Source organism: Arachis ipaensis, chromosome B9 (genome assembly GCF_059453495.1).
Source record: "Arachis ipaensis isolate K30076 ecotype BB chromosome B9, ASM5945349v1, whole genome shotgun sequence".
NCBI classification, from domain to species: Eukaryota; Viridiplantae; Streptophyta; class Magnoliopsida; order Fabales; family Fabaceae; genus Arachis; species Arachis ipaensis.
The window spans coordinates 13,099,961-13,124,030 of NC_142444.1; the positions used below are offsets into that span (position 1 = coordinate 13,099,961).

At 36.5% G+C, this 24,070-nt stretch overlaps 3 protein-coding genes and 2 pseudogenes across 3 annotated transcripts; 2 read left to right on the top strand and 3 right to left on the bottom strand.

Moving 5' to 3' along the window:
* The first annotated feature begins 7,630 nt into the window (after positions 1-7,630).
* On the top strand, positions 7,631-9,332 carry LOC107618500 (mitotic-spindle organizing protein 1A-like). Its single transcript, XM_021111543.2, has 3 exons — positions 7,631-7,766; positions 7,889-8,138; positions 8,897-9,332. The coding sequence occupies exons 2-3, from the start codon at positions 7,891-7,893 to the stop codon at positions 8,910-8,912; spliced, it is 264 nt and encodes an 87-aa protein (XP_020967202.2). The 5' UTR covers positions 7,631-7,766; positions 7,889-7,890; the 3' UTR covers positions 8,913-9,332.
* Positions 9,333-12,668: 3,336 nt separating this feature from the next.
* LOC107618739 (protein MOS2) lies at positions 12,669-14,617 on the bottom strand. Its single transcript, XM_016320878.2, has one exon. It carries the CDS (start codon positions 14,278-14,280, stop codon positions 12,841-12,843), a length of 1,440 nt encoding a protein of 479 aa, XP_016176364.1. The 5' UTR covers positions 14,281-14,617; the 3' UTR covers positions 12,669-12,840.
* Positions 14,618-16,586: 1,969 nt separating this feature from the next.
* Positions 16,587-17,672, top strand: LOC107615021 (putative F-box protein At5g55150; annotated as a pseudogene).
* Positions 17,673-20,206: 2,534 nt separating this feature from the next.
* LOC148543792 (protein FAR1-RELATED SEQUENCE 5-like) lies at positions 20,207-21,283 on the bottom strand (annotated as a pseudogene).
* Positions 21,284-21,730: 447 nt separating this feature from the next.
* On the bottom strand, positions 21,731-23,148 carry LOC148543793 (protein FAR1-RELATED SEQUENCE 5-like). The gene is made up of 3 exons (XM_088498716.1): positions 23,131-23,148; positions 22,351-22,498; positions 21,731-22,080 (listed from the first exon to the last, which is right to left on the bottom strand). Exons 1-3 carry the CDS (start codon positions 23,146-23,148, stop codon positions 21,731-21,733), a joined length of 516 nt encoding a protein of 171 aa, XP_088354842.1.
* Between the last annotated feature and the right edge of the window lie 922 nt (positions 23,149-24,070).

Sequence of the window (24,070 nt, forward strand, 5' to 3'; positions counted from 1 at the left end):
CTAAATAATAGTGAGAAGTTATGGGTGCAGGCTTTGAAGCATAAATATCTCAGGAATCAATCTGGTATGAACGGAAATAGTAGAAATTCTTCATCGGCTACCTGGAAGAACATTGTTAGTGCCTATGAGCATCTCAAGGAAGGGCTTCATTGGAATATTGGAGATGTCCACAAATCAGTTTGGTATGATGAGTGGACTCCTTTTGGTAAGCTTTGCAACCTTGTTCCTTATGTACATATTTCTGAATCAGATTTCATGGTGGCTAACTTGTGGAAAGGGGTGTCTTGGGAGGTTGATAGTCTTACCACGCCTATTCCGCATGAGATTAAGCAGTTTATTTGTGGTCTGAGATATCCTAGTTTGACTGAGTTGGAGCCACAGTGGGAGTGGTGGCCTGCAGCAACAAAAAAGTATAGTGCAAGGGAGGGTTACAGATGGTTATTAAAGAAAATATTAAATTGGAATGCCAACAGTAATTGGAACTGGTTGTGAAACACAAACATTCCAGAGAAGTTCAAATTTACTATGTGGCTTAGCTTACATGATGCTCTACCAACTGAGACCTTTCGATTCAAGCGGCATTTAGCTTCTTCAGATATGTGTAAGAGATGTAACAAGGCGCAGGAGACTATGGAGCATTGCCTTAGAGACTGTGAACGATCAAAGGCAATCTGGTATATGTTGGATCCTAGTATCCTGGACTCGACGGCTGGTACTGCTCTTGAAGAGTGGTTTCGGAAGGCCTTGGCTAACAATGAGGCGTCCTTTGGTGCAGGGCTTTGGTGGGTATGGAGACATAGGTGCAATGACATATTCAACACTGACAACCCTTGGACAGACCATAAGGTTGTTGCCTTGGCCAGAATTACCGCCAAGGACTTACAGGTTTACAGGAATCGAAGCAATGCCTTTAGGTCTCTCCGAAATTGCCTGTGTTGGGAACCACCGATAGGCAATAGTTTTAAAGTTAATTGTGATGCAAGCTTGTATATGGATTCAAATTTAGCGGGATTTGGGTGTATTATTAGAGATTCTAAGGGAGATTGGATCTCGGGCTGCTCTGGAAGCATTCCCCCTTGGTCTATAATCAGATGTGAATTATTTGCTGCTTGGAGGGGGCGGGATTGCGGTTTGAGGGATATTATATGTGAAACAGATTGCCTTGACATTCTGCCCATCATGCATGAGCTTACAAGTGGGTATCCATCTGAAGTAACAGATTTGGTTCACAAGATTCAGGAGCTTTTATCTCGTCCTTGGCTTGTTCACGTTGAATGGGTGTCCCGAGAAGCAAATAGAGCTGCGGATTGGATGGCTAAATATGGTGCCAAGAGTAACTCTAATCATGTTATTTGGTCTGAGCCTAGTATTGATCTCCAACGAATCATCCGCTCGGATTTAGAATAGTTTTTGCTTTGTTTCTTTCCTTGTTTAGTCACAAAAAAAAAAATCCTTTTTTACTACCTACAGTAAGTAATAGATTGGATGCAATTTATTGTAAGACAAAACGGAGTCAAATAGGACAAAAATACGCCCCACATGTTCTACTGTCACCCCTACTTCTTTTTCTATAAATAACTAATATTGAATTGGTTTAAAAAATAATAAACCCGAAGAAATAGGTAAATCGGTTGAATTGTTGTGATAAGGATTCTATCACACCTTACGTGGATGCCCATTTTCCATGAGGTGTAGTTTCTCAAGGATGACTTAGAAGACCACATTTAATATGAACTTGAAAAGCTTTCTCATGTACGTGTATAAATAGAGGCTTAAGCCTCTGAATGGAAATACACTACAAGCAATAACAAAATACTATTCTCCCTTCCTTTTCATATAAATAAATCAATCTTATTTTATGCTACAATCAAATACTCTTCTTCTTATATTTCTACTACAATTCTTTCTCTTCTTTTATTTTATAAGTATTTTAAATTCTATTTTCTATTACTCTTTACATATAATATTAATAGCAATATTAACCATCTTTATTATATTGAGATTGCAACAATAAACAGATGCGATTCTCTCTCTCTTTATTTTTAATACTTCTTTCTATCTTTGTATATATATACACATTACAACATATAATATTATTATATATATATAAATTATTATTGGGCTAATTATTTTAATACTAGAGTCTTCTATTTGTACATCTCTATTATATATATATCTTTTATTTCACAACACGTTATCAGCACGAAGCTCTAAGAAATTTTAGGAAGACTCCAGGTAACAAATTTTCATTATGTCGAAGCTCTTTCATCTTGAATTTAATGCTCTTAATATATCTGGAAACAATTATTTATCATGAATATTAGACGCTGAAATCCATCTTGATTCAATGGATCTTGAAGATACCATTAAGGCTGAAAATAATACATCCCAGAAGGATAAAGCCAAATCCATGATTTTCCTTCGTCATCATCCTGAAGTATGATTGAAAAATGAATATCCCACATTAAAAGATCCTGCAGATCTGTGGAAAGACCCTGAAAAAAGGTATAATCATGAAAAGACGGTGATACTTCCTCATGCCCGATATATTAGAAAAAAAAATTTTCTTGACCTTCCATGCCTCGAATGTGCTCCTGCAGCAGCAGTATCGAGAAAAAGAATTTAAAATTTTTTGAGCTCTTGCTTTCTTGTTGCTGAACGCAACAATGAGTTGCTCTTAAGAAATTATGAAGCGCGCCCAGCTGGCGCCGCCCCATTTTCTGAAGTAAATGCGGCAAATTATAACCCCAGAAGAGGTAAATGGCAAGATTTTGGTAACAAAAAAAAATTATGGAAGAAAAAGAAATTATGTTCATAAGAAAAGATCTCACCAGAAGTGGGATAAAGAAAGAAACAATGGGCAAAGTAAATCAATTAAGGATAAATGCTTCCGTTGTGGTGGAAAGGGCCATTGGTCACGTACCTGTCGTACCCCAAGGCACCTAGTTGATCTTTTTCAAGCATTCTTGAAAAAGGCTGACAAAGAAAAGGAAACAAATTTTGTTTCAAATGATGAAAATTCCACCACTCATTATGATGTATCTAATTTCTTTGAGGATCTTGAAGGAAATATTGGCCATTTGATTAATGATGGAATAGTTTAATATATGTGTTTGTTAAGTATTCATGTGAATAATTTTACTGTGCATGTACTTCTACTTATTTTATCATTATTATCATTTGTTCTTTGAAGAAAAATGGCAAGGACATATTCTGAAGATATTTGCCTTGCAGATAGTGCAAGTTCGCACACAATTCTTAAAAGTAATATATATTTTACCCATATTGTGCCAAAAGAGGAATATGTTAATACTATCATTGGCTCAGGCAATGTGATAAAAGGCTCCGGAAGAGCTATAATTTTGTTTCCTGGAGGAACAAAATTTATAATAAATAATGCACTATTATCTACCAAGTCCCTGAGAAACTTGTTGAGTTTCAAAGATATTCGCCGAAATGGATATCATATTGAAACGATGAATGAGGAAAATCATGAGTATTTATGTATCACAACTCATGATTTAAATAAAAAGATTATATTAGAAAAATTACCCTCACTTTCATCCGGGTTATATTATACCAAGATTAGTGCAATTGAATCACATGCCATTATAAACCAGAAGTTTACTAGCCCAAATGAATTCATAACTTGGCATGATAGATTGGGTCATCCGGGGAACAACCATGATGAGGAGAATTATTGAAAACTCTCATGGACATTCACTAAAGAACCAGAAGATTCTTAAATCTAGTGAATTTTGTTGTGCTGCATGTTCTCAAGGGAAGTTAATTTTAAGGCCATCACCAGTAAAGATTGGATTTGAGTCCCCTGAATTTCTAGAAAGGATTTAAGGTGATATATGTGGACCTATTCATCCACCATGTGGATCTTTTAGATATTTTATGGTCCTAATAGACGCATCTTTAAGATGGTCACATGTGTGCTTATTATCTTCTCGCAACCTGGCGTTTGCGAGATTATTGGCTCAAATTATTCGATTAAAAGCACAATTTCCAGATAATCCAGTTAAAGCAATTCGTCTTGATAATGCTGGTGAATTTACTTCCCAAACTTTTGATGCTTATTGTATGGCTAATGGAATAAGTGTTGAACATCCAGTAGCTTATGTTCACACGCAAAATGGGTTAGCAGAATCGCTTATTAGACGGCTCCAATTAATTGCTAGACCCTTGCTTATGAGAACAAATCTCCCAACCTCGGTTTGGGGGCATGCTATTTTACATGCCGCAGCACTTATTCATTTGAGCCCAACGAGTTACCATCAGTTCTCTCCTATGCAATTAGCTTTTGGCCAGCAGCCAAATGTCTCCCATTTAAGAATATTTGGGTGTGCAATATATGTTCCCATTGCACCACCTAATCGTACCAAAATGGGACCCCAAAGAAAATTGGGGATATATGTTGGATATGATTCTCCCTCTATAGTGAGGTATCTTGAGATACAAACGGGAGATGAATTTAAAGCCCGGTTTGCGGATTGTCATTTTGATGAATCAAAATTTCCAACATTAGGGGGAGAGAATAAGCTTCTTGGAAAGGAACTTAATTGGAATGCATCATCGTTGATGCATTTAGATCCTCGATCAGGGCAATGTGAACTAGAAGTTCAAAAGATTATACATTTGCAAAGAATAGCAAATGAATTGCCTGATGCATTTTCTGATACAAAGAGGATAACTAAATCTTATATACCAGCGGAAAATGCCCCAATTCGAATTGATGTCCCAGTAGGACAAGTAGCCACTGAAGCAAATTCACGCCAGAAGCGTGGCAGGGCGGAAAATGCCTCAATTCGAATTGGTGTCCCAGTAGGACAAATAGCCACTGAAGCAAATTTATGCCAGAAGCGTGGCAGGCCTGTCGGTTCCAAAGACAAAAATTCTCGAAAGAGAAAAGAGGTAAATAATATTCCTGTTGGAAAAGACATAGTAGAGACACCTGTAGTTGTCCAAAATTCTGATATAACGCCAGAAGACGTTCAGGTACCTGAAAATTGTGAAAATGATGAGATCTCGATAAATTATGTCTTTACAGGAGAGAAATGGGACCGAAATAAGATAATTATCAATGAAATATTTGCATATAATGTGGCATTAAATATCATGCATGAGAGTAAGGATCTTGAGCCAAGATCAGTTGAAGAATGTCGACAAAGGAATGATTGGCAAAAATGAAAAGAAGCCATGAAGGCTGAATTAGACTCACTTGCAAAACGTGAAGTCTTTGGACCTGTAGTCCGTACACCAGAAGATGAAAAACCTGTTGGATATAGGTGGGTATTTGTGAGAAAACGAAATGAGAAAAATGAAGTTGTGCACTATAAAGCCCGACTTATGGCACAAGGTTTCTCACAAAGGCCCGGTATAGATTATGAAGAAACGTATTCCCCTGTAGTGGATGCGATAACATTGCGTTATTTGGTCAGTTTATCTGCATATCATAAACTGCATATGCATTTAATGGATGTGGTAACAGCCTATTTATATGGCTCATTAGATCGAGATATCTATATGAAAGTCCCTGAAGGACTAAAGATATCTAAACCATCCAATGAATATTCGCAAGGGTTATACTCAGTCAAATTACAAAGATCTTTATATGGTCTAAAACAATCTGGACGAATGTGATATAATCGTCTTACTGAGTATCTGGCCAAAAACGGATTCAAGAATGATGATATCTGCCCATGTGTTTTCATAAAGAAAACTACATCTGGGTTCATTATAATTGCTGTGTACGTTGATGATTTAAATATCATTAGAACTCCTGAAGAGATTCCAACAATTATAAAAACTCTAAAAGAAGAGTTTGAGATGAAAGATCTTGGAAGAACTAAATTTTGTCTCGGCCTGCAGATCGAGCATATAAAAAGTGGGATCTTTATTCATCAAACAACATACACAGAAAAGATCTTGAAGAGATTTTATATGGAAAAGTCACATCCCTTGAGTACCCCAATGATCGTAAGATCTTTGGATGTGGAGAAGGATCAATTCCGTCCTAAGGAAGAAAATGAAGATATCCTTGGTCCTGAAGTACCATATCTTAGTGCCATTGGAGCGCTAATGTATCTTGCTAATAATACACGACCTGATATATCATTTGCTGTGAACTTACTAGCAAGGTATAGTTCCTCTCCAACCAGAAGACATTGGAGCGGAATCAAGCAAATCTTTCGATATCTTCATGGGACGATTGATATGGGATTGTTTTATCCCTATGGATCCAAGTCACAACTAGTTGGCTATGCAGATGCTGGCTACTTGTCTGATCCACACAAATGGAGATCCACGAAACAGACGATTGCTGCAACATCCTCTAATCATGCTGAAATACTAGCGATTCATGAAGCAAGTCGCGAGTGTTTTTGGCTCTGGAGTTTGATCCAATATATTCTGTCATCATGTGGACTGATTGATCATAAGATAGCTCCAAATGTCCTGTTTGAGGATAATACAGCATGCATTGCTCAACTTAAAGGCGGATATATCAAAGGTGATAAAACAAAGCATATTTCTCCCAAATTCTTCTTCACTCATGATCTTCAAAATGAGGGGACAATTGATGTCCAACAGATCCGCTCAAGTGACAATCTGGCAGATTTGTTCACAAAGTCACTCCCAAAATCCTCCTTTGAAAGAGTGGTACATGAGATTGGGATGCGCCGATTTTGAGACATTAAATGATGTCGGCAAGAGGGGGAGACTGTACTCTTTTTTTCTTGGTCAGGTTTTTTTCCCATTGGGTTTTTCTTGACAAGGTTTTTAATGAGGCAGTCCCCATCACTAAAGGATATTGTACTCTTTTTCCTTTACTAAGGTTTTTTCCCACTGGATTTTTCTTTAGTAAGGTTTTAACGAGGCAATAATCCTAAATGGTCATCCAAGGGGAGTGTTGTGATAAGGATTCTATCACACCTTACGTGGATGCCCATTTTCCATGAGGTGTAGTTTCTCAAGGATGACTTAGAAGACCACATTTAATATGAACTTGAAAAGTTTTCTCATGTACGTGTATAAATAGAGGCTTAAGCCTCTGAATGGAAATACACTACAAGCAATAACAAAATACTATTCTCCCTTCCTTTTCATACAAATAAATCAATCTTATTTTATGCTGCAATCAAATACTCTTCTTCTTATATTTCTACTACAATTCTTTCTCTTCTTTTATTTTATAAGTATTTTAAATTCTATTTTCTATTACTCTTTACATATAATATTAATAGCAATATTAACCATCTTTATTATATTGAGATTGCAACAATAAACAGATGCGATTCTCTCTCTCTTTATTTTTAATACTTCTTTCTATCTTTGTATATATATACACATTACAACATATAATATTATTATATATATATAAATTATTATTGGACTAATTATTTTAATACTAAAGTCTTCTATTTGTACATCTCTATTATATTATATATATCTTTTATTTCACAACAGAATGAACCAATAATGATCCGGCTGCTTAGGAAAAAAAAAAACTTAAAATTCTAAATCATTGGAAACCCAACTCCCCTAACCTTGGTGGCGGCTGTTCTGCTACTTTCTACCGGTGCAAACGTCCTTCTTTCCTGTCCGACACTCCGTCAGAGTCGCTGCCTCCGGCCTTGTTGCTCTCCTTGCGCATCGCTACTCCGTTCAACACTTCGTTGCCACCTACCCGCATCGCTGCCGCCAGCAACTCTGCGACACGCTTTCCTCTCCGCCGTGGTTGTTGCCTTCCCTTGTCCCTGGTAAGACTTACTACTCTGTCAATTGCTGCATTGAGTTTGCTTCATGCTTCATGAAGTTGATTAGTAATTTACCATAATTTCATGATTTACTGACCGGTTCGGTTCTCGTAACCTTGTTTCAGGCATGGATCCGGAAGCTTCACGAACTGCACGAGAATCTCTTGATCTGGCATTTCAAATGTCGAATATACTCGACACTGGCCTTGACCGTCACACGCTCTCTGTTCTTATTGCTCTCTGTGATCTTGGGGTTAACCCAGAATCACTTGCTGCTCTTGTTAAGGAATTGAGGAATGAAAAGCCTTCCTTGTCTTCTGCAACAGCGCCGTCTTCTTCGTCCTTTTCTTTTGATGTCATTCTTTTCTTGCTCAGGTACTTCTAATTTTGAACCATTTTAGCTGTTGCTCCTAAGGTTTTGGTTATTTTTTGTATTATCTTGTGATATATGCACGGTCATTGTTTGAGTTCAAAAATGATGTGGATTGTGGATGAAATCTCACAAATTTAGCCTCTGAATAAAGAAATACACACATAATCCTCCAAATATGAACATTTGGCAAAATGTCCCAAAATGTCCAATTTGCTGCTTTGACTTTGGGGTATTTTGTTAGACATTGTCTATCTTAGGTATGTTTAATTTATTTGTATTTAGGAGCTAAATTGTAAGTGTCATAATCTTTCGGGTACTAAATTAGTGGGTTATCCTTATTTTTTTATTATCTAGCATTTGACCATCGAAATATTAGTTTGCTAGCAAAATGGTCTTCATTTTGTGTGGAAAAGTCAAGCAGAACCAATCTTTTGGAGACTAAGGTGTAATTCTCAATCTTTGAAGGATCAATTTTTGTCAACAAACTAATTTTTGTAATGGTTTACTCATTTGTTGTGTGTATTGAAATATATAAGCAATCAAAATAGCTTTTATTTGAAGACAACCTTTCATTCACACAAGTACTTATTTCATATGCAGTTTCTGGAGTATTTGATTACTAAGCATTTGATTGATAGTCATTTTCCATTTATAATAAGCTCAGAAGTCTATAAAAGCATTAGTCTTGTTTGTTCATGAGATTTTTATTCCTTACGGGACTTAGTTAAACTTAATAAATATAGCATGTTTATTTGGTTAGGTATATAGATGATTGAAGACAAAAGGCTGAGTCATGAGTTACAGAAATTTATTGGTTGGGATTTCTGCTGGAGGCCATTGAAAAGTTCATGAGGTGATGGTTTTGAACGGTGGAGATTTTGCATCAACAATTATGAGTTGGAAACACTCACATTGGATTGATGGATTGGACTCAGTCATGTAATTTCCAATTTAATTATATCAATGCTGTTTAATTAGTTTACTGTTAATTGTGTTGAATTGATAACATTATTTTGTATTTGCACGTCAAGTGTAATATACCCCAGGCACACGGAAAAAAAGAAAATGTCGTCTATGTTTCATCACATTAAATTGCTGCTGCCTTGTGCATTATCCTTGTATCGAATTGTTCTGATAAGATTATAAGAAAAGTAATAAATAGTAACTGTCGGTTAGACAGTTGTAAATTCCAAAAATCAATGTATTTAAAAGTAATTCGACATTTTAGCCAACTATGCCTATGTCAAGCTTGTTGCAAAAGTTACATAACCGGTTCCAAGTCCCGATAAAAGAAGAGGGTATTAGGTTTCCGATTGCCAATATAAAACTTTGTTGAATCTCTGTGATATGGATCAAACCGTCATTTTTGCCCTATAAATATCTGACAAAATAGTCCTCTCATTTTGTGGATGGTTTTTCAGGTACCATGAAATGATTATCAATTGTTAACACGAACAAGTTGTTCACCAGCATGCATTCATTAACAGAACTAGTTAACCAATGGATGAAAAGAAATAAAGTAAAATTTCTTTGAGAGGCCCCTTTCTTGAGTAAACTCATAGCAGACATATTGCCATGTTTATGGAAGCAACTTAGGACAAAATTTCTTTGAACCTTCAATAAGTGAATTTTCAGGAACACATAGTTTTGAACCAGCATGCCCAATATGGTAAATTTATAATCCCCAAATTCTTGACTTCTATTATCAGACAGCAGTTTAGACATGATAGTTGGAAGATGAACAAAACCTATCAATCCTTCAACAATTTCTTTGATAAACTGGCTTAGCAGTTTTCTCATAATATGACCATTATGAGACTTTGAGATTTTCCATCTGCTCTTATAGCTTTCATTATCCAGTGGTGAATTTTCTGATCCATCTAGCATCCCAAAATAATCTTTTCTTTCATATGGTCTCTCTTCAACATTTGAATCCATCAATGGCTCACAATCTGAATGATAACCAAAAGGTAGTTAATATCAAATAATACAACTTTTCACTTCTATTATGCACTTTGTAACTAAGCTAAAAATCAACTAATAAATAAAAACACGAGCAAGAAAGGAAAAGCATATTGATATTAATCTTATGAGTCAAGTAGTTTAAAAACCAATGAGCTTCTGCCTCCTCAGGATTTAGTCGGGGGGTGTTCTGCGGACGAAGACCAATACAGGCACGTAGTAAATTGAGCATCTCATTTACCGGTCGGATTAATGACCATAAAACATGTTCGAATACTTAACCTTACAAATATATAAGCAAAATCATCAAAACACAGTTGCATCTTTAAAATCTCAGAAACAGGTATACAAACATCTTTCATTCTTAAGACACTGTTGAAAACTTCTGTATAGGAAGAACCACGCAAGGAACACTTTAAGACTACAGCTTCCACAGCAGCATCACCTTCAACAAACTTATCATTCAAATCGGAGTGTAAGTACAAGAGCTTCTACCCACATCACCAACCCTTTCTGGTAAGAATGCAGCAGTATCTATAATTCCATATTGTTGGCATAGGTGTAAACAATGTTCCACACAATAGCTATCAAACTTTTCAAGAAACTTGAGAACTGAACCACCTTTATACTGGCATAGTAACTTCAAAATCAAACCAAGAAAACAATAAACTAAGTTCCCGCCACAACTAATCATTATAAGATAAGAAAAATTCAATTTATCTTGTCAAAGCAAAAACATTGGTACAAGAATTCACCTCTAGGTAACGCTCAATAAGATCATCAGGTACACAAATGTATTTGAGGAAATTAGATATATTCTCTATATAATCACTTAATTAGACAAGTCTAGGGTGCCAAACAAGTGAAGCTCAATGAGTGTCTTTTAATAAAGGAAACTTCTTGGATGAGAGTGAAGTTCAGTGATGATTTGAGAATTTTCATCATTAAAATGACTGAACCATATGAAATGTGCTCTCCCTGGTTGCAAATAAATGTAAACAAGGAATATTTAGGCAACATAAATAGAAATAAACAAACCACAAATGTAGCATAAAGAAGGATCACCTGCTTAGTTCAACCAACTCAGGAATTCGAGATACAATGGCTGATCGAATAGTAGCATGGTCATTGTTAGTCAACCGTGAGAGCAATGTTGATAAAGGAGAAAGCATGAACAGGCTCATCAACATGTTTCTGGTAACTATTCAGTGCAACCACATACTCATGTCCAATGGAATTAATAAGTCCGCAAACCTAAAACCCAACAAGAATAAAACGATTAAATACTTAACCAGATAAAAGTTAATATATGGTACCCGTAAATTTTTGGGGCACCAATAGGTTAATATGATCAAAAGGGTCCATGTACTCACTTGGTGATATGAAGATGAATCAAATCTCCATAAACTATCCACAAAAACAGAAATCAGATAAGGTAAAAACCGGTATAGTTATCCATCTATAGCATCGTCATCCATCTCCAAACTAGTCTACAATGATTGCCAAACTTTTAAAAGCTCAAGTATCAGGTAACCAGTTCTTGTATTGTATTATCTTTAACAGAGTTACACAGAAACCCTCCTCTTCATAAAAAAATAGAAAAGAAGAAGAACCCTCACAGGAACCAAGATAGAATACCTCTACTAAACTAGAAAAAAAAAAAAAAAAAAACAAAGTACTGAATTTCAATTATACACCAATATAGAATAAGTAAAATAACTCTACTATCATGTGCATATTTGGGAGAAAAACTCTAAGAAACCATGAAGGAACAATAAATTGAAGCCAAAAAGTACAACTGTATCCCTTAGAATATCAATTGAAAATGAAGCATTTTTCAGAAAAATAATTACCAAGTCACGTCACAAATTAAGACAACATATAGCTGACATGCCAACAATATTTTATTTTAAAGGAAAAAAAAAAGCATTTTTTCCTGTTATAATAAATTAACTAAGAGGCAAAGATTCTAAATCAAGTTTTTGCATTCTTGGAAGCTATAAATTAATGCAACTTCAAACTTACTTATTCATGAAGTGTCCATGTACCATCTTTTTGCCAAATGGAATCATTTTGACAATAGAAGAGCTGTTTTTGTCATAAAGGACCATCTGAATGCTAACAAGTGACTGTCAAAATTTTACTCTCTAGAAGGAAATAGAGTGCTTCAATCAACCATTACTTCATCTTCAGGTTTTCCTCCTGGTGAAGCTTCAAGAATGAACTCAGCTAGCTGATGAAGATCATCAAAAGGATCCTCTATGATGTATGTGTTCTTGATTCTGTTCAACTAATTCAAGAAGAGTAAGGTTATCAAACTCGTGAACTCTTAGAGCTACGAGTTTACCTATTATCAGAAATTTTTTTTAAAAATATTATCTAATATATCCAGCATCAATCTAAGCATTCCAACCCCAATTGCAAAGTTCAAATTATAAAGTACAACTAAAGTTTAATATATGACATTGTTTTTTTATATAAAAAGTTCGACACACAAATACACAATCAAACATACTAACTCTTCAGTTAAGCACGTAAAAAGATACAATAAAAGAGCACACAAGCTTCCATATCATAAAACTTAACCAAGAAAAGCTCGCCATTTTGATAATCATGATGATGAAGAGTACATTGCTTTCTTATTCAACAATGTATGCAAAATAAGAAAATAGAATTTTGGAACTGTATATGGTCTGTTGTTCTAATCAATGTTTATTATACACTGCAATTGATACAACAAAATCAATGCCCTAATAAGCTAGGGTCCCCTATATACTCTGCAATCTGTTCAAGCTTCACATTGAGCAGCTCATGAGTATCAGCATCCTGAACAACACCAACTTCCCGATCCAAATCCCTCTCAACCAGGCTCCCAAAGGCGCCCTTATATTTACCAGATAGCACAAGAACTGGTCCCCCACGTCGAGGAAGCGCAGTCTCCAGCATATCTTGGGACACTCCTTGAACAATCTCTTTGCTCTCATCCATAGATATATCACAAGTCAAAGGCCCAACAACATCCAAAACCTGTGCCTTTTTCAAATACAACCGCCCTCCTTTAATGTTCTGGCTAATAACCCGTACTCGAATGTGACTTGTGAGCCAAGAAACCTGTTTCCTTCCTCGCTGCTGATCTTCCTTCCTATGATCACCCCCATTAGCTTTCACTCGAGTTGTCTTCTCAACTCCGCCTCGCTCTCTCTCACGCTTATGCCTTGAAGCCTTGTCACCCCTACCATTCTCCCTGTTACCATCATCTTCACCCTTGTGCCGAATCCTCAGTTCCTTCAATTTCCTCAAGCACCTCTCTTCCTCAGCAGATCCCAGTTCAGCAACATCATCCACACTCACTCTAGCCTCCACTTCTTCCCCACTCCTTGAAACCTTCAAAACAATCCAATCCTCCCCAATTCTCCTCACAACAATACCCTTCAATCCAGCATCTTTCCCCCCAATAATCCTCACAATCTTCTTCTCACTAACAAAATCTGCATCATTTCTCCCACTGTCTTCCCTGCTTTTCTTCTTCTCCTCCTTCTTCTGGCTCCGAACGGAACCGCGATCATCGCCAACAAATCCTAACCCTTCCTTGGCAGTCCTCCTCTTGTACTCCACAATCTTAACGTCCTCCTTGGCATTCCGCCCTATTCCCATTCCTTCTGACCACCCATATCCGGCCAGCAAGGCCTTGCCGAAACCCTCAACAGGGACATCATTAAACTCCTCGAGCCCCTGGTGATCAGGCAGCCGCTTCAAATCGTCCTTAAACTTCTGCAGCAACGCCACCTCCGGCCGTTGCCGCGGAACCCTATCATCCTCATCATCAGCGAGTTCACCGGTTTTTCCATTTTTCTCGGCGGCTTGTCGCAGGTTGAGACCGTAGGACATGTCGGTGCAGGGTTCTGCATCCGCGGCATTGGAATCGTGCTCGAATTCGAGGGATTGATGGTCAGCGTTGGGGTCGGTAATGGGAAGCTCGAGGTTCTTCATCTTCTTGGTGGGGCGCCATTCGTTCTGGATCGGGGGTATAACGGTGGCGGTTTGTTCAGTTGGGGGTTTGGAAGGGTCGAATTCGGTGACGAAGTGCTTGGAGGGTGGGGCGTCGTTTTTGGAGGAGTGGTCGAGTTTGATGGGATTGGAGGAGGAAGAGGACTTCGAGGGGATCGAGAAGGAGAGCTTCATGGCTTATCCTTCTTCGATTAGAATTGATTGGGATTTGAGATTCAGAGGGTTAGGGTTATGGTTAGATTAGGGTTTTGGTTTTTCCCGGTTTATCACACTGAATTGGGATTCAGGACAGAGCAGACGAGGAGTAGAGGACAGATGACTATACCTAGCGTGAAGGCAACGACGACGGCAAGAAGCGACGGCGACGGAGGAGACGAACGGAGAGTGGCTGGGACGAGAAGGCGCGAAGGCGACGGCGTGAAGTATTGAAGACAAAGAGAACTGGAGAAGGACTAACCCCTTCGTGATGCATCTATCTATCTATCTATAGTCTATGGTAATATCTTAAAACCCAGCATTTGACTGCTGATGTGGCATCCTCTCCTTTATTCTTGTATTTTTTATTCTCTTCCTTGGCTGCTTTTCTCAATTCTTTTTAAATTCTTTGTATTCATATTTTCAATTTTCAATATATGTGTTATTGACTATCAATCAATACTTTGAATTGAACTTCAATCTGATCTGCTGCTCAGAACTTCAATTCATGCTTGGTTCTCTACTCTGTTGTTCTTGGTATGTTTCAAGTTTTTTCACCTATTGTTGTTAAGGTGCCATAAAATTGAAGAATGATGATGGTAGAATATTTGTTAGATTGCATGCTAATATTTTACTGTGGGAGTTATTAGCTTGTAGACTCCTTATGTAAAGTTACAACATGCTTCTGTAATACTTATTTCTCTGAATTTTGTGTGTTTATGATGGTAAGAATTGCTGAGCTGCTTCCTTAATACATTCTTGCATTTCGATAGCTTCCAATGGAGAAGGTTGTACTTGTTCACTGAATTGTTCGTCAGCTAAAACTGGGGTGGAAATAAATGATGAGAGCAAAGGATCAAGCTCACAAATGGAGGGAGTTATGCATGAAAAATCTCTTAATAGGTGGTTCCATGTTTCTTCATCCAGTTCTTTTCTCAATGTAGGATTCGAGCCTCCAGTCCTGAACCTTCATCCCATTTACTATCATATTCCAATCAGAAGCTTCATCCCATTTACTATCATGTTCCAATCAGAAGACTGATCTTAGTTTCAAATTAGCTTTCCAATGCACAATAAAATGTTGGAACATTATCTTTACTGATTTTGTCAGAAGTGAGACTTCAAAACCACATTTGAGATGCTTAAGTGACATTTGATAACTTGCAGAGGTAACAAAGCATTTTGCAGCTTTAACTGTGGATCCGAGGAATAAGTGGAGAAAACTTGTTCTAACTCAACAGACAGCTCTCCTGGCTCAAGTTACCATCATCTCTTCTTCAAGGGTCTGCTTTGTTGGTTGTCATGATCCAATTTTCATGGTTTTATGATAGCTTTGGTAGAGTTCTATTCCTTCTGAATCTTGGTAACTTCTAGAAAGATAAATGCATTATAATGTTCACTAGATGAGACAGAAAGAGGCCACTGGTTTCATTTTATGTTTTGTCATTACTATGAACTCTTTGATTTGATCAATGCACACAGCATATTGGCCATTGAGATTTTGAATATTTCATTGAACTATTCTTATTCTAGAATGAATATGGTTAAATTTCAAATGGATAAACATTCTATCAGTTCACTACTTTTTAGCTATGGAAATTTTGAAATGGAACCTATTTATTATTTGAGGCCTAATTATGTGAAGAGAAGAAAGCTTACATTGAGATTAAATTACATAAGCGGTTTATCTCACAACAATATGCGCCAAAAATTGATGTCAATGTCTATTTTTATCATTATCAATTTGTTATAATTCATTTAAAAAATAAAACAAAAAATAAAAATATATTATCTATTTTGTCATTACCAATTTATTATACTTCTTTCTAAAAATAAAAATATTAAATGATTAACATTTTTTTTTTTTTTATCATATATTTGAACTAGCGCTAGCAACACCAACTACCAACACAAGAATGAGGCGATGATGAGGGTAGTAGTCTAGTAGAGTACGAGGAGACTGGAAAGACAAAGGCATTGCTGCACCACAAAACAGGGTAGCAGAGAAGGAGACTCCAAAACTCTCCCAGACAACAACAACTGTCCCTTGCTATAATGTGACCATGTTAGTTAAGATTCATATATTTTTTTATCGGATCTTTTTTAATCTTTTTCAACAATATTTTATCTCATTAATGATATTTTAAGATTTAATCAGATTTTAGTTTCCTATTTTAATGTAGATATCTTAGTCTATTTAAAGTCTTAATCCTCAAAGTTCTCTTCCATCAAATTAAACAGTGTCAAAAAAGAAGGGTACGGTGAAAAACAGTACTCACACTTCAATGGCTTCTCCTTCTCTCTCCGTTCCCTACGCTATTCTTCCAAGCATTCAACAAACACACCTCATTGATGATGATGATGATCCTTTAACTGTTGACCGAAGCATCTTCAGTTTATTAGAGAAAAAGCTTTATGAATGGAAAAACATATTGAAGGGTCATGTTGGAGCATGGTGTGTTGGTTCTTCTCATGGTTGGATTATACTTTTGGATCAGAATGGAGTTCCACTTCTTCTAAACTCTTCTTCTTCCACTACCATTAACGTACCACCTCTTCCCCTTTCATTCTTGCACCCCGTCACATATTCTTACTTCGCTGAATACTTAAGGAAAACCTTCATAGTCAAAGCAATCATGATGTGTTCTTCCTCTCCTTCAAGCTACATTCTTGCCATCATATATGGTTCCAACTACAAGATTGCTTATTGCAATTCTGCAACTTGGGTTGAGCTCTCGGATGATAAGCAATCTTATTGTGACATTGTGTTCAGCAACAACTATCTTTATGCCTTGACCCAAGATGGTTCTGTTGAAGTTTGGAATATTTGTGGACAAATTCCTAAAAGATTGATTCTTTTAACACCAACTGTGGAGGCGAATTATAAAGAGGAGAAACCATATTTAGGAGATAACTTCTCAAGAAATTTGTACTTGGTGGTATCTGAAAAAGAAATCTTGCTGGTGACAAGGTTTATTGGGAATTTTGTGAATGATGACGGGTTGGTAGTAGAAGAAGGAGATCTTTTATCATCTGAGGATACACAACCATTAATTTGTCCTTATAGAACAAAGTATTTTACTGTTTATAAACTTGATATTGAAGACAAGAAGTGGAAAAAGATGAGATCTTTACATGATAAAGTTCTGTTCTTGGGTGCTAATGAGTCTGTATGAATGGATTGTAAAGCTTGCTTGGGATGTGAAGCAAACTCAATCTACTTCACAGATGATAGGTGGGAAGAGATTACTTTAGACTACATGTATGGTGGACATGATTGGGGTGTTTTCAATCTTCAAGAGAAATGTGTTAAGAGTCTCATGCAATGTGCAAATAGGATTGATCCTCCACCAATTTGGGTAGTTCCATAGTAATTTAGGGTTTGCCATTTAGACGGTTCTTTTGTAATGGATTTTTTTTTGTTTCTTCTATATTTGACAATTCAAAAATCATGTAAAGAGCTTAAGATTGACTAACATTTTTTGAAGTACATATGACACATTACAATATATCTTTTTCTTTCTTGCTAGTAATCTATTCTGGTCTCTTTTTGGTAGAAAGCAGTGTATTATGTGGTACAGTAATCACCTTTTCTTTTTTACTTCTAATTTAAAGAACATCGTAAGCAAATTGAATTGAACAGTGTTAAGCATTATGTGTCTCTTATTTTTCATGCGTACAATAAATGATGTTTGGTTCTCTACTCTGTTGTTTCTTGGTATGTTTAAGTTTTTTCACCTATTGTTGTTATGTCTTTATTGCCCCGTTTCAGTAATTTGTTTTCTCTACTTTTTATATGGGATATTTTTTGTTGCATCAGGGTCTGTTATTTAGCCATTGTTTTTTTTATCTTTGTTTTGGGTTGTTTTATGTGGATTCAGCTGTTGTTGTAGCTGAGCTTATGGAGATTTTATCTGAATATGTCAAAGCTTCCTGAATCCGGTGAGTCATTCATACCGTGAACGGTATTTCACGATTCATCCATTGTTTTTTTTTTTTTTTTTTATATTTGGTTATAATTGTGAACTGCCTTTTTAATTTGGATTTGGATTTGATTTCTTCCAAGTTCTAATTTTGGTATTTCCCCTTTTTGCCCTGTTTAAGTAAAGAGGGCAATTCGGTCAATTCCCGAATTTCAAGTTCCAATCTTTCAATGCTTCATATTTTTTTTCCTTGTGTGTATTGTTTGCGCAGCTGAGTGTTAAAGTCGTTATCTTTCTTCTCAATTTTGATTTTTGAATGCATGGTTCATTGCAGAGGTTCCTCTTTGTTTGATTTGATATTCCTCTTTTGCATTCTCTGCTTCTGAGAGGTGAGTTTTTGAATAACTGTTTCTCTTTTTTATTAATCTCAAACGGGTTTTCAAATTCAGATTGTTTCTGGCAGCTGGTTTCATTGGATTCTCTCTGTCTGTCTCTTAATCCCAATTCAACCATTTTATTCAATTTCAAAAAGATTGTAACTTTGTTTCTGTGTTTCTCATGGTGCATGTGGGTTCTTATACCAGCTAATTTAGCTCTGAACTTCTTCGTATTAGGTGAACTTCTGAAAGCTGAATTTTATATTTTTCGACATTACGCAGTGCGAATTTCACATTAGATCATCAATTCTTTTTCAAAATTAAAAGGTTGTGTGCAGCATTGCTCTGAAAGTTTGTGGGTTTCTCAAAACTGGGTGATGTTTTGTCTTTTCCTTTTTTTCCCCCTCAATGGTCTTTGTGGTGCATGCATAGAAAGAAGTTAGTTATTTGTTTTGATTTCCTCCGTTTTTGATTCAGACAAATCTCTGGTATCGATTGAATTCCTCCGTTTTCCCCTCTTTGGTTTGTGTTGTTCTTTCTCAGATGGAGGTTGTGGATGGTTGCCGCGAAGAAGACGTTGGCTGATAAGGTGTTCCAAAGCAATAAGAGTTTGAACAATGAGATTTCTTCGTCCCATCACGATGATCATGGAGCTGATGGTGGAATGTTACTCATGGACATTTGAGCTGAAAAGACCAAAACGTCTTCATCCTCATGTGTCACACCGGTGGTGCCCACACACCTTCCACCGAGGCCATCCTTAATGCCTTCCAAATTGAATTCCAAAACATGATTAATGTGGTTTTGTCCTTCTCATCACAAGGACGGACTTTTAAATTACACATGATTCTATATAATAATAATAAAAAAAATAAAAAGATTTGAATATAGTATTAAAAATTCATGTTTTAGATTTAAAATTTTCAATCTAAAACAAACTTTTAGATAGATTTGAGAAATTTTAGTTTGCATATTAGAAATCTGACATATGGGGATATATATAGCAAATTTGGAAGCATAAAAGTGTTAAAACTGCATAGTTACTCCACATTTCTAAATGCGGATAGACTGACTCCACGAATCTAGAAGCAAATAGACTAACTCCACATTTCTAAGCGCGAATAGACTGACTCCACATTTCTAGAAGTGTATTCAAGAGACTGAGTCCACAAAGACTGATTCCACATTTCTAGAAGCGAATAGACTGACTTCACATTTCTAGAAGCGTATTAAATAGCCACAATAAACTGAATCCACATTTTTAATTAATTCGGCTAGCTAATTGAACTGTATAGTAATCAAGGTTCTGAAAACCAATTAGAACCAGCCGGTAGAATCAGTTAAATTGTGAATCGACGCAAAAAACGAATCAGTCAGATGTCAAAACCGCAAATTTTAAAAACCGTCATTGAACCGTTGAACCGGTCAGAAACCGATCAGTCAAACCGAACCGTGATCTGGCCGGTTTTTTTAGTTTTGCTAAAACACCGTCGTTTGGTTGTGTAGAGGAACCCCGAACCCTAACTCCAGCACTAACCAAAACGCGCCTCTGGCTCTTTCACACTCAGCCACTGTCCAGAGCTCCTCTAAGCTCCTGCTCCTCCCTCACTCCCTCACTTCCGTCCACCCACAACTTGCGACCATCGCCGTCGCAACTTCTAATTTCGAACAGCCACCGCTTGCTCCCTCAGTATTTTCCTCAGCGTCATCATCAAATTGGGGAGTCCTTTCATCCATTTTCCTCATGGAACACGTAGCAATGTTATGACCCCCTTGTGACAGTAGCTGCAACGCTTAGGCTTCCTTGTGGTCTCTATCTCAGTACTTCCATTCTTTGCAAGGTCTTCATACATGTATTCCGCATGCTCCTCCATCATGTTATTGTCCCCACTATGAGCCCTAATACATGAAAGTATATTTACCAATGCATCCCGTGATTCATTAAAAAGATCTCCTTTTAGGCACCCTTCGTTCATAATTTGTTTACACCAATGTGCCAAACATGCATGCCGACTGATAGTCAAGGAATCCTCCATCAAGCCGCCCATGCCATCATACCCACTAATGCCTTCCTTCGCTTTTCTAGTCTATCTTCGAAGCACTAATGATTTTGGCAGCTCTGCAATGTCTAGAAAACTCAAAACAGCAAGTATATCACTACATGGAATACCTATGGAGTCCATTCTCATGCATGAGCATTTAAATTCATCTTGCTCTCCATGAAAAGACACATGCCATATCATGTTAGGCTTGTAAAATTTTGACACCTGATAAATTTTGCAAGAACTCGTTTCCTTTTTATATATTACCTTCAATGTGCTGGCCTTGTGGAGCATTGAACGGAACAACATAAAAATTTGCCGGGTATAAATGGTAGTTGCTGACCTTTCTAATTGTTGAAAGTGTGTCTGCATCACAGGTTGTCCAGTTGATGATTAAAGTATGTCAAATCCTCTCTGTGCTGCATGTAGCTCAAATAATGCTGGAAGTGGTGAACAAATTCTGTCAAATTATGGCGTGATTTAACACATTTTTTGACGACAGCATGTAGACTTTCACACCTCGAAGTCGTTCTAAACCTAGCAAAGAATTTTCCTCGGATATGAGCGGTAGCCCACATGTTTCTTTTCCCATACATATCTACATCCATTCCTGATCTTCCACTCCAAAGAATCCAACCATTTCCTCCCATTTTTGTTCGAACACACCAAGTTCGTAATCACCTAGCATTAACTTTGTAAACATTTTCGTAATCTGAGGTTTGTGAATATTGCTTGTTGCATTACGCATCAAGTGCCATGCACATAACCTATGATGTGCATTCAGAAACACTTCCTGAATAGCGATAGCCATCGATGGATGACCATCCGTAATTACTGAAGTCGGTGTCTTTCCCTTCATTGCTATGAGAAGTTGTTTTAGTAACCACACATAGGTGCTTTTCCTCTCATTCGAAACTATCGCAGCACCAAATACAACGATTTGATTATGGTGGTTAACTCCCGAGAATATTACCACCGACAATCTGTATCTATTTTTCTTATATGTGGCATCAAATGCTAGCACATCCCCGAACAGATCGTAATCCAACTGACACCGGCCATCACACCAAAAAATTTGCCGAAACACTCATTCTCTACCCTTTTCAACACTATAGAACAAGTTTTGATCCCTTGCTGCTAGCGTTTTCAGGTAAGCCATTGCAGAGGTTAAATCATCAGGTAATTGTCTTCTTTGCTTCGCAACTTGATTGTGCATATCCTTAATTGAAAAATTAACGTTCTCGTACCCACCACACTGGCTAGCTAATGACCCAAATATGTTTGGTATGCTGATCCCCACCTCTTTCATATGGTTCATTTGACTAATGTCAGGCTCAGTCATTTTCTTGTGAGATCTTAACATTCTTGCTAACTTTGGAACAACAAGCTCATAGTTGTGTTCATCACAAAAATCTCTCACTACCCAACTCTCAGTTACTGCATCAAAGAAAACATGAAGTTTACTCATACAACCACATCTTGTCTCTGGTTTTGGCTCCCTAACTCGATTTTTCATATGGTTCCATTTTTCTAATCTATACCCTTCACAAGAACAAACATATGCTTTTTCTCTAACTTTTTCATTAACTATTCTACTCCTACTCTTTCGCACACTGAAATCCCTCGTCTTGGCATATGAATTATAAAATTCGAATGCCAAGCCAAGATCAGCAAAGTGCAATTGACAAATATTTTTCATAGATAGACCTGAGAAATCAATCTTACCAATATCTTCCCAAGATTTTATGCGATATTGATCCATATCCACCGCATCAGAAGTTGCGTCTTCATCCACATGATCACTAACATTATGCACATTTTGATCACTTCTGTGTCTTTGACTATTTGATGCTTCCTGCAATTTATAGTGACTAACATTAATTACCCAAAAAATAGCATTAATTAGGTACAATTTATAATCAAATAAGCAAAACTAACCAATAACCATTGAATTTTCAAAAAGAATCACAATACTAATTTTTGAATTTACAAACACACTAAAAAAAAGCAAACAACAATAACAAATAAAAAATAGAACAAATACTAAATTTGAATAGAAACATAAACTCAGAAATTAAAATTATGAACAGAAATTAAACAGCAATAATAAATAAAAAATAGAACAGCATGACTAGAAGCATAAACCCAGAAATTGAAATCAGAATCATAGAAACAAATACCAGATTTGAGTAGAAACATAAACCCAGAAATTGAAATCATGATCAGAAATAAAACAGCAATAGCAAATAAAAAATAGAACATCATGAAAAGAGACATAAACCCAGAAATTGAAATCAGAATCATAAAAATAAATACCAAAATTTTTTAACCCTAACTTAGAAATTTTAAGAACCAAGTAAATCGAACAAAACCACTAATTGAATGAAATAAGAAGAACAAAACTCAATTGAATGACTTCAACGAAACAAATTCATGCAGCAGAACATAGAAGGATAAAAAAATGAGCTAAATGAAATAACTTCATACTTGAGGCTGAGGCTCCATTGAAACCCTTAAAGTGTAGCGATGAAGGGGGAGACGGCGCTGAGGACGACGGGAAGACGTGGTGCACGATGAAGGCAGAAAGAACGACGGCACTCTGAAGCTGAAAAGGGAATTCTCAAATAAATTGGAAGTAGAAGTGGGTTCTGTGAAAAGGGAAGACAAAGAGAGGCTGACGGCAGTGGGTAGGGATTATTGTTGATGGCAGTGGGTTCTGTGAAAAGGGAAGAGAAAGAGAAGCTGATGGCAGTGGATATGGATTATTGTTGTGGCTGATGGCTGATAGTAGGGAAGAGAACGAGAGTTGTGGCTGATGACTGTTGGTAGGGAAGAGAACGGCTGATGGCTGATGGCTGATAGTAGAGAGTGTGTTAGTGGATGAAGGTAGCAAATTTAGGGTGAAGGTAGCTAAATGAATTTTAAAAATATTTGTGGTAAAATAAAAAATTTAACAATTATTATTAAACCCCCATTTGGGTTATATTTATAAATTCTTTATTGTGCTTATCACAAAAGCTCAAAACACTTGAGCTTACTAAAGACAGACCCAAATAAATATATAGATATGGATTGAATGTCTTTGTAGGTTATAAATGTTATTACAAATTTTTGTATATTTTATTTTTTTTTTTGCTGATTTGGAAATAATAGTTGATTTGGCAAAAATTGAGTGGTTGATTCTAATATTTTGCCAAGTAAGCGATGTTGCTGACATGGCATTAGTAGAAAGAAAAAGATGTTTTAAAAGTAATGTGGGTAAACTTATGTATCTACTTTTATATATTAAGAATAGATAGATTCTATTGTATTCCAAGAGTGAGGAAGAATATGAGCATCATCTAAGAGTTATTTTGCAAACTCTAAGAAATCACAAACTGTATGTAAAATTTTCTATGTGTGAGTTTTAGTTGGACCAAGTAGCATT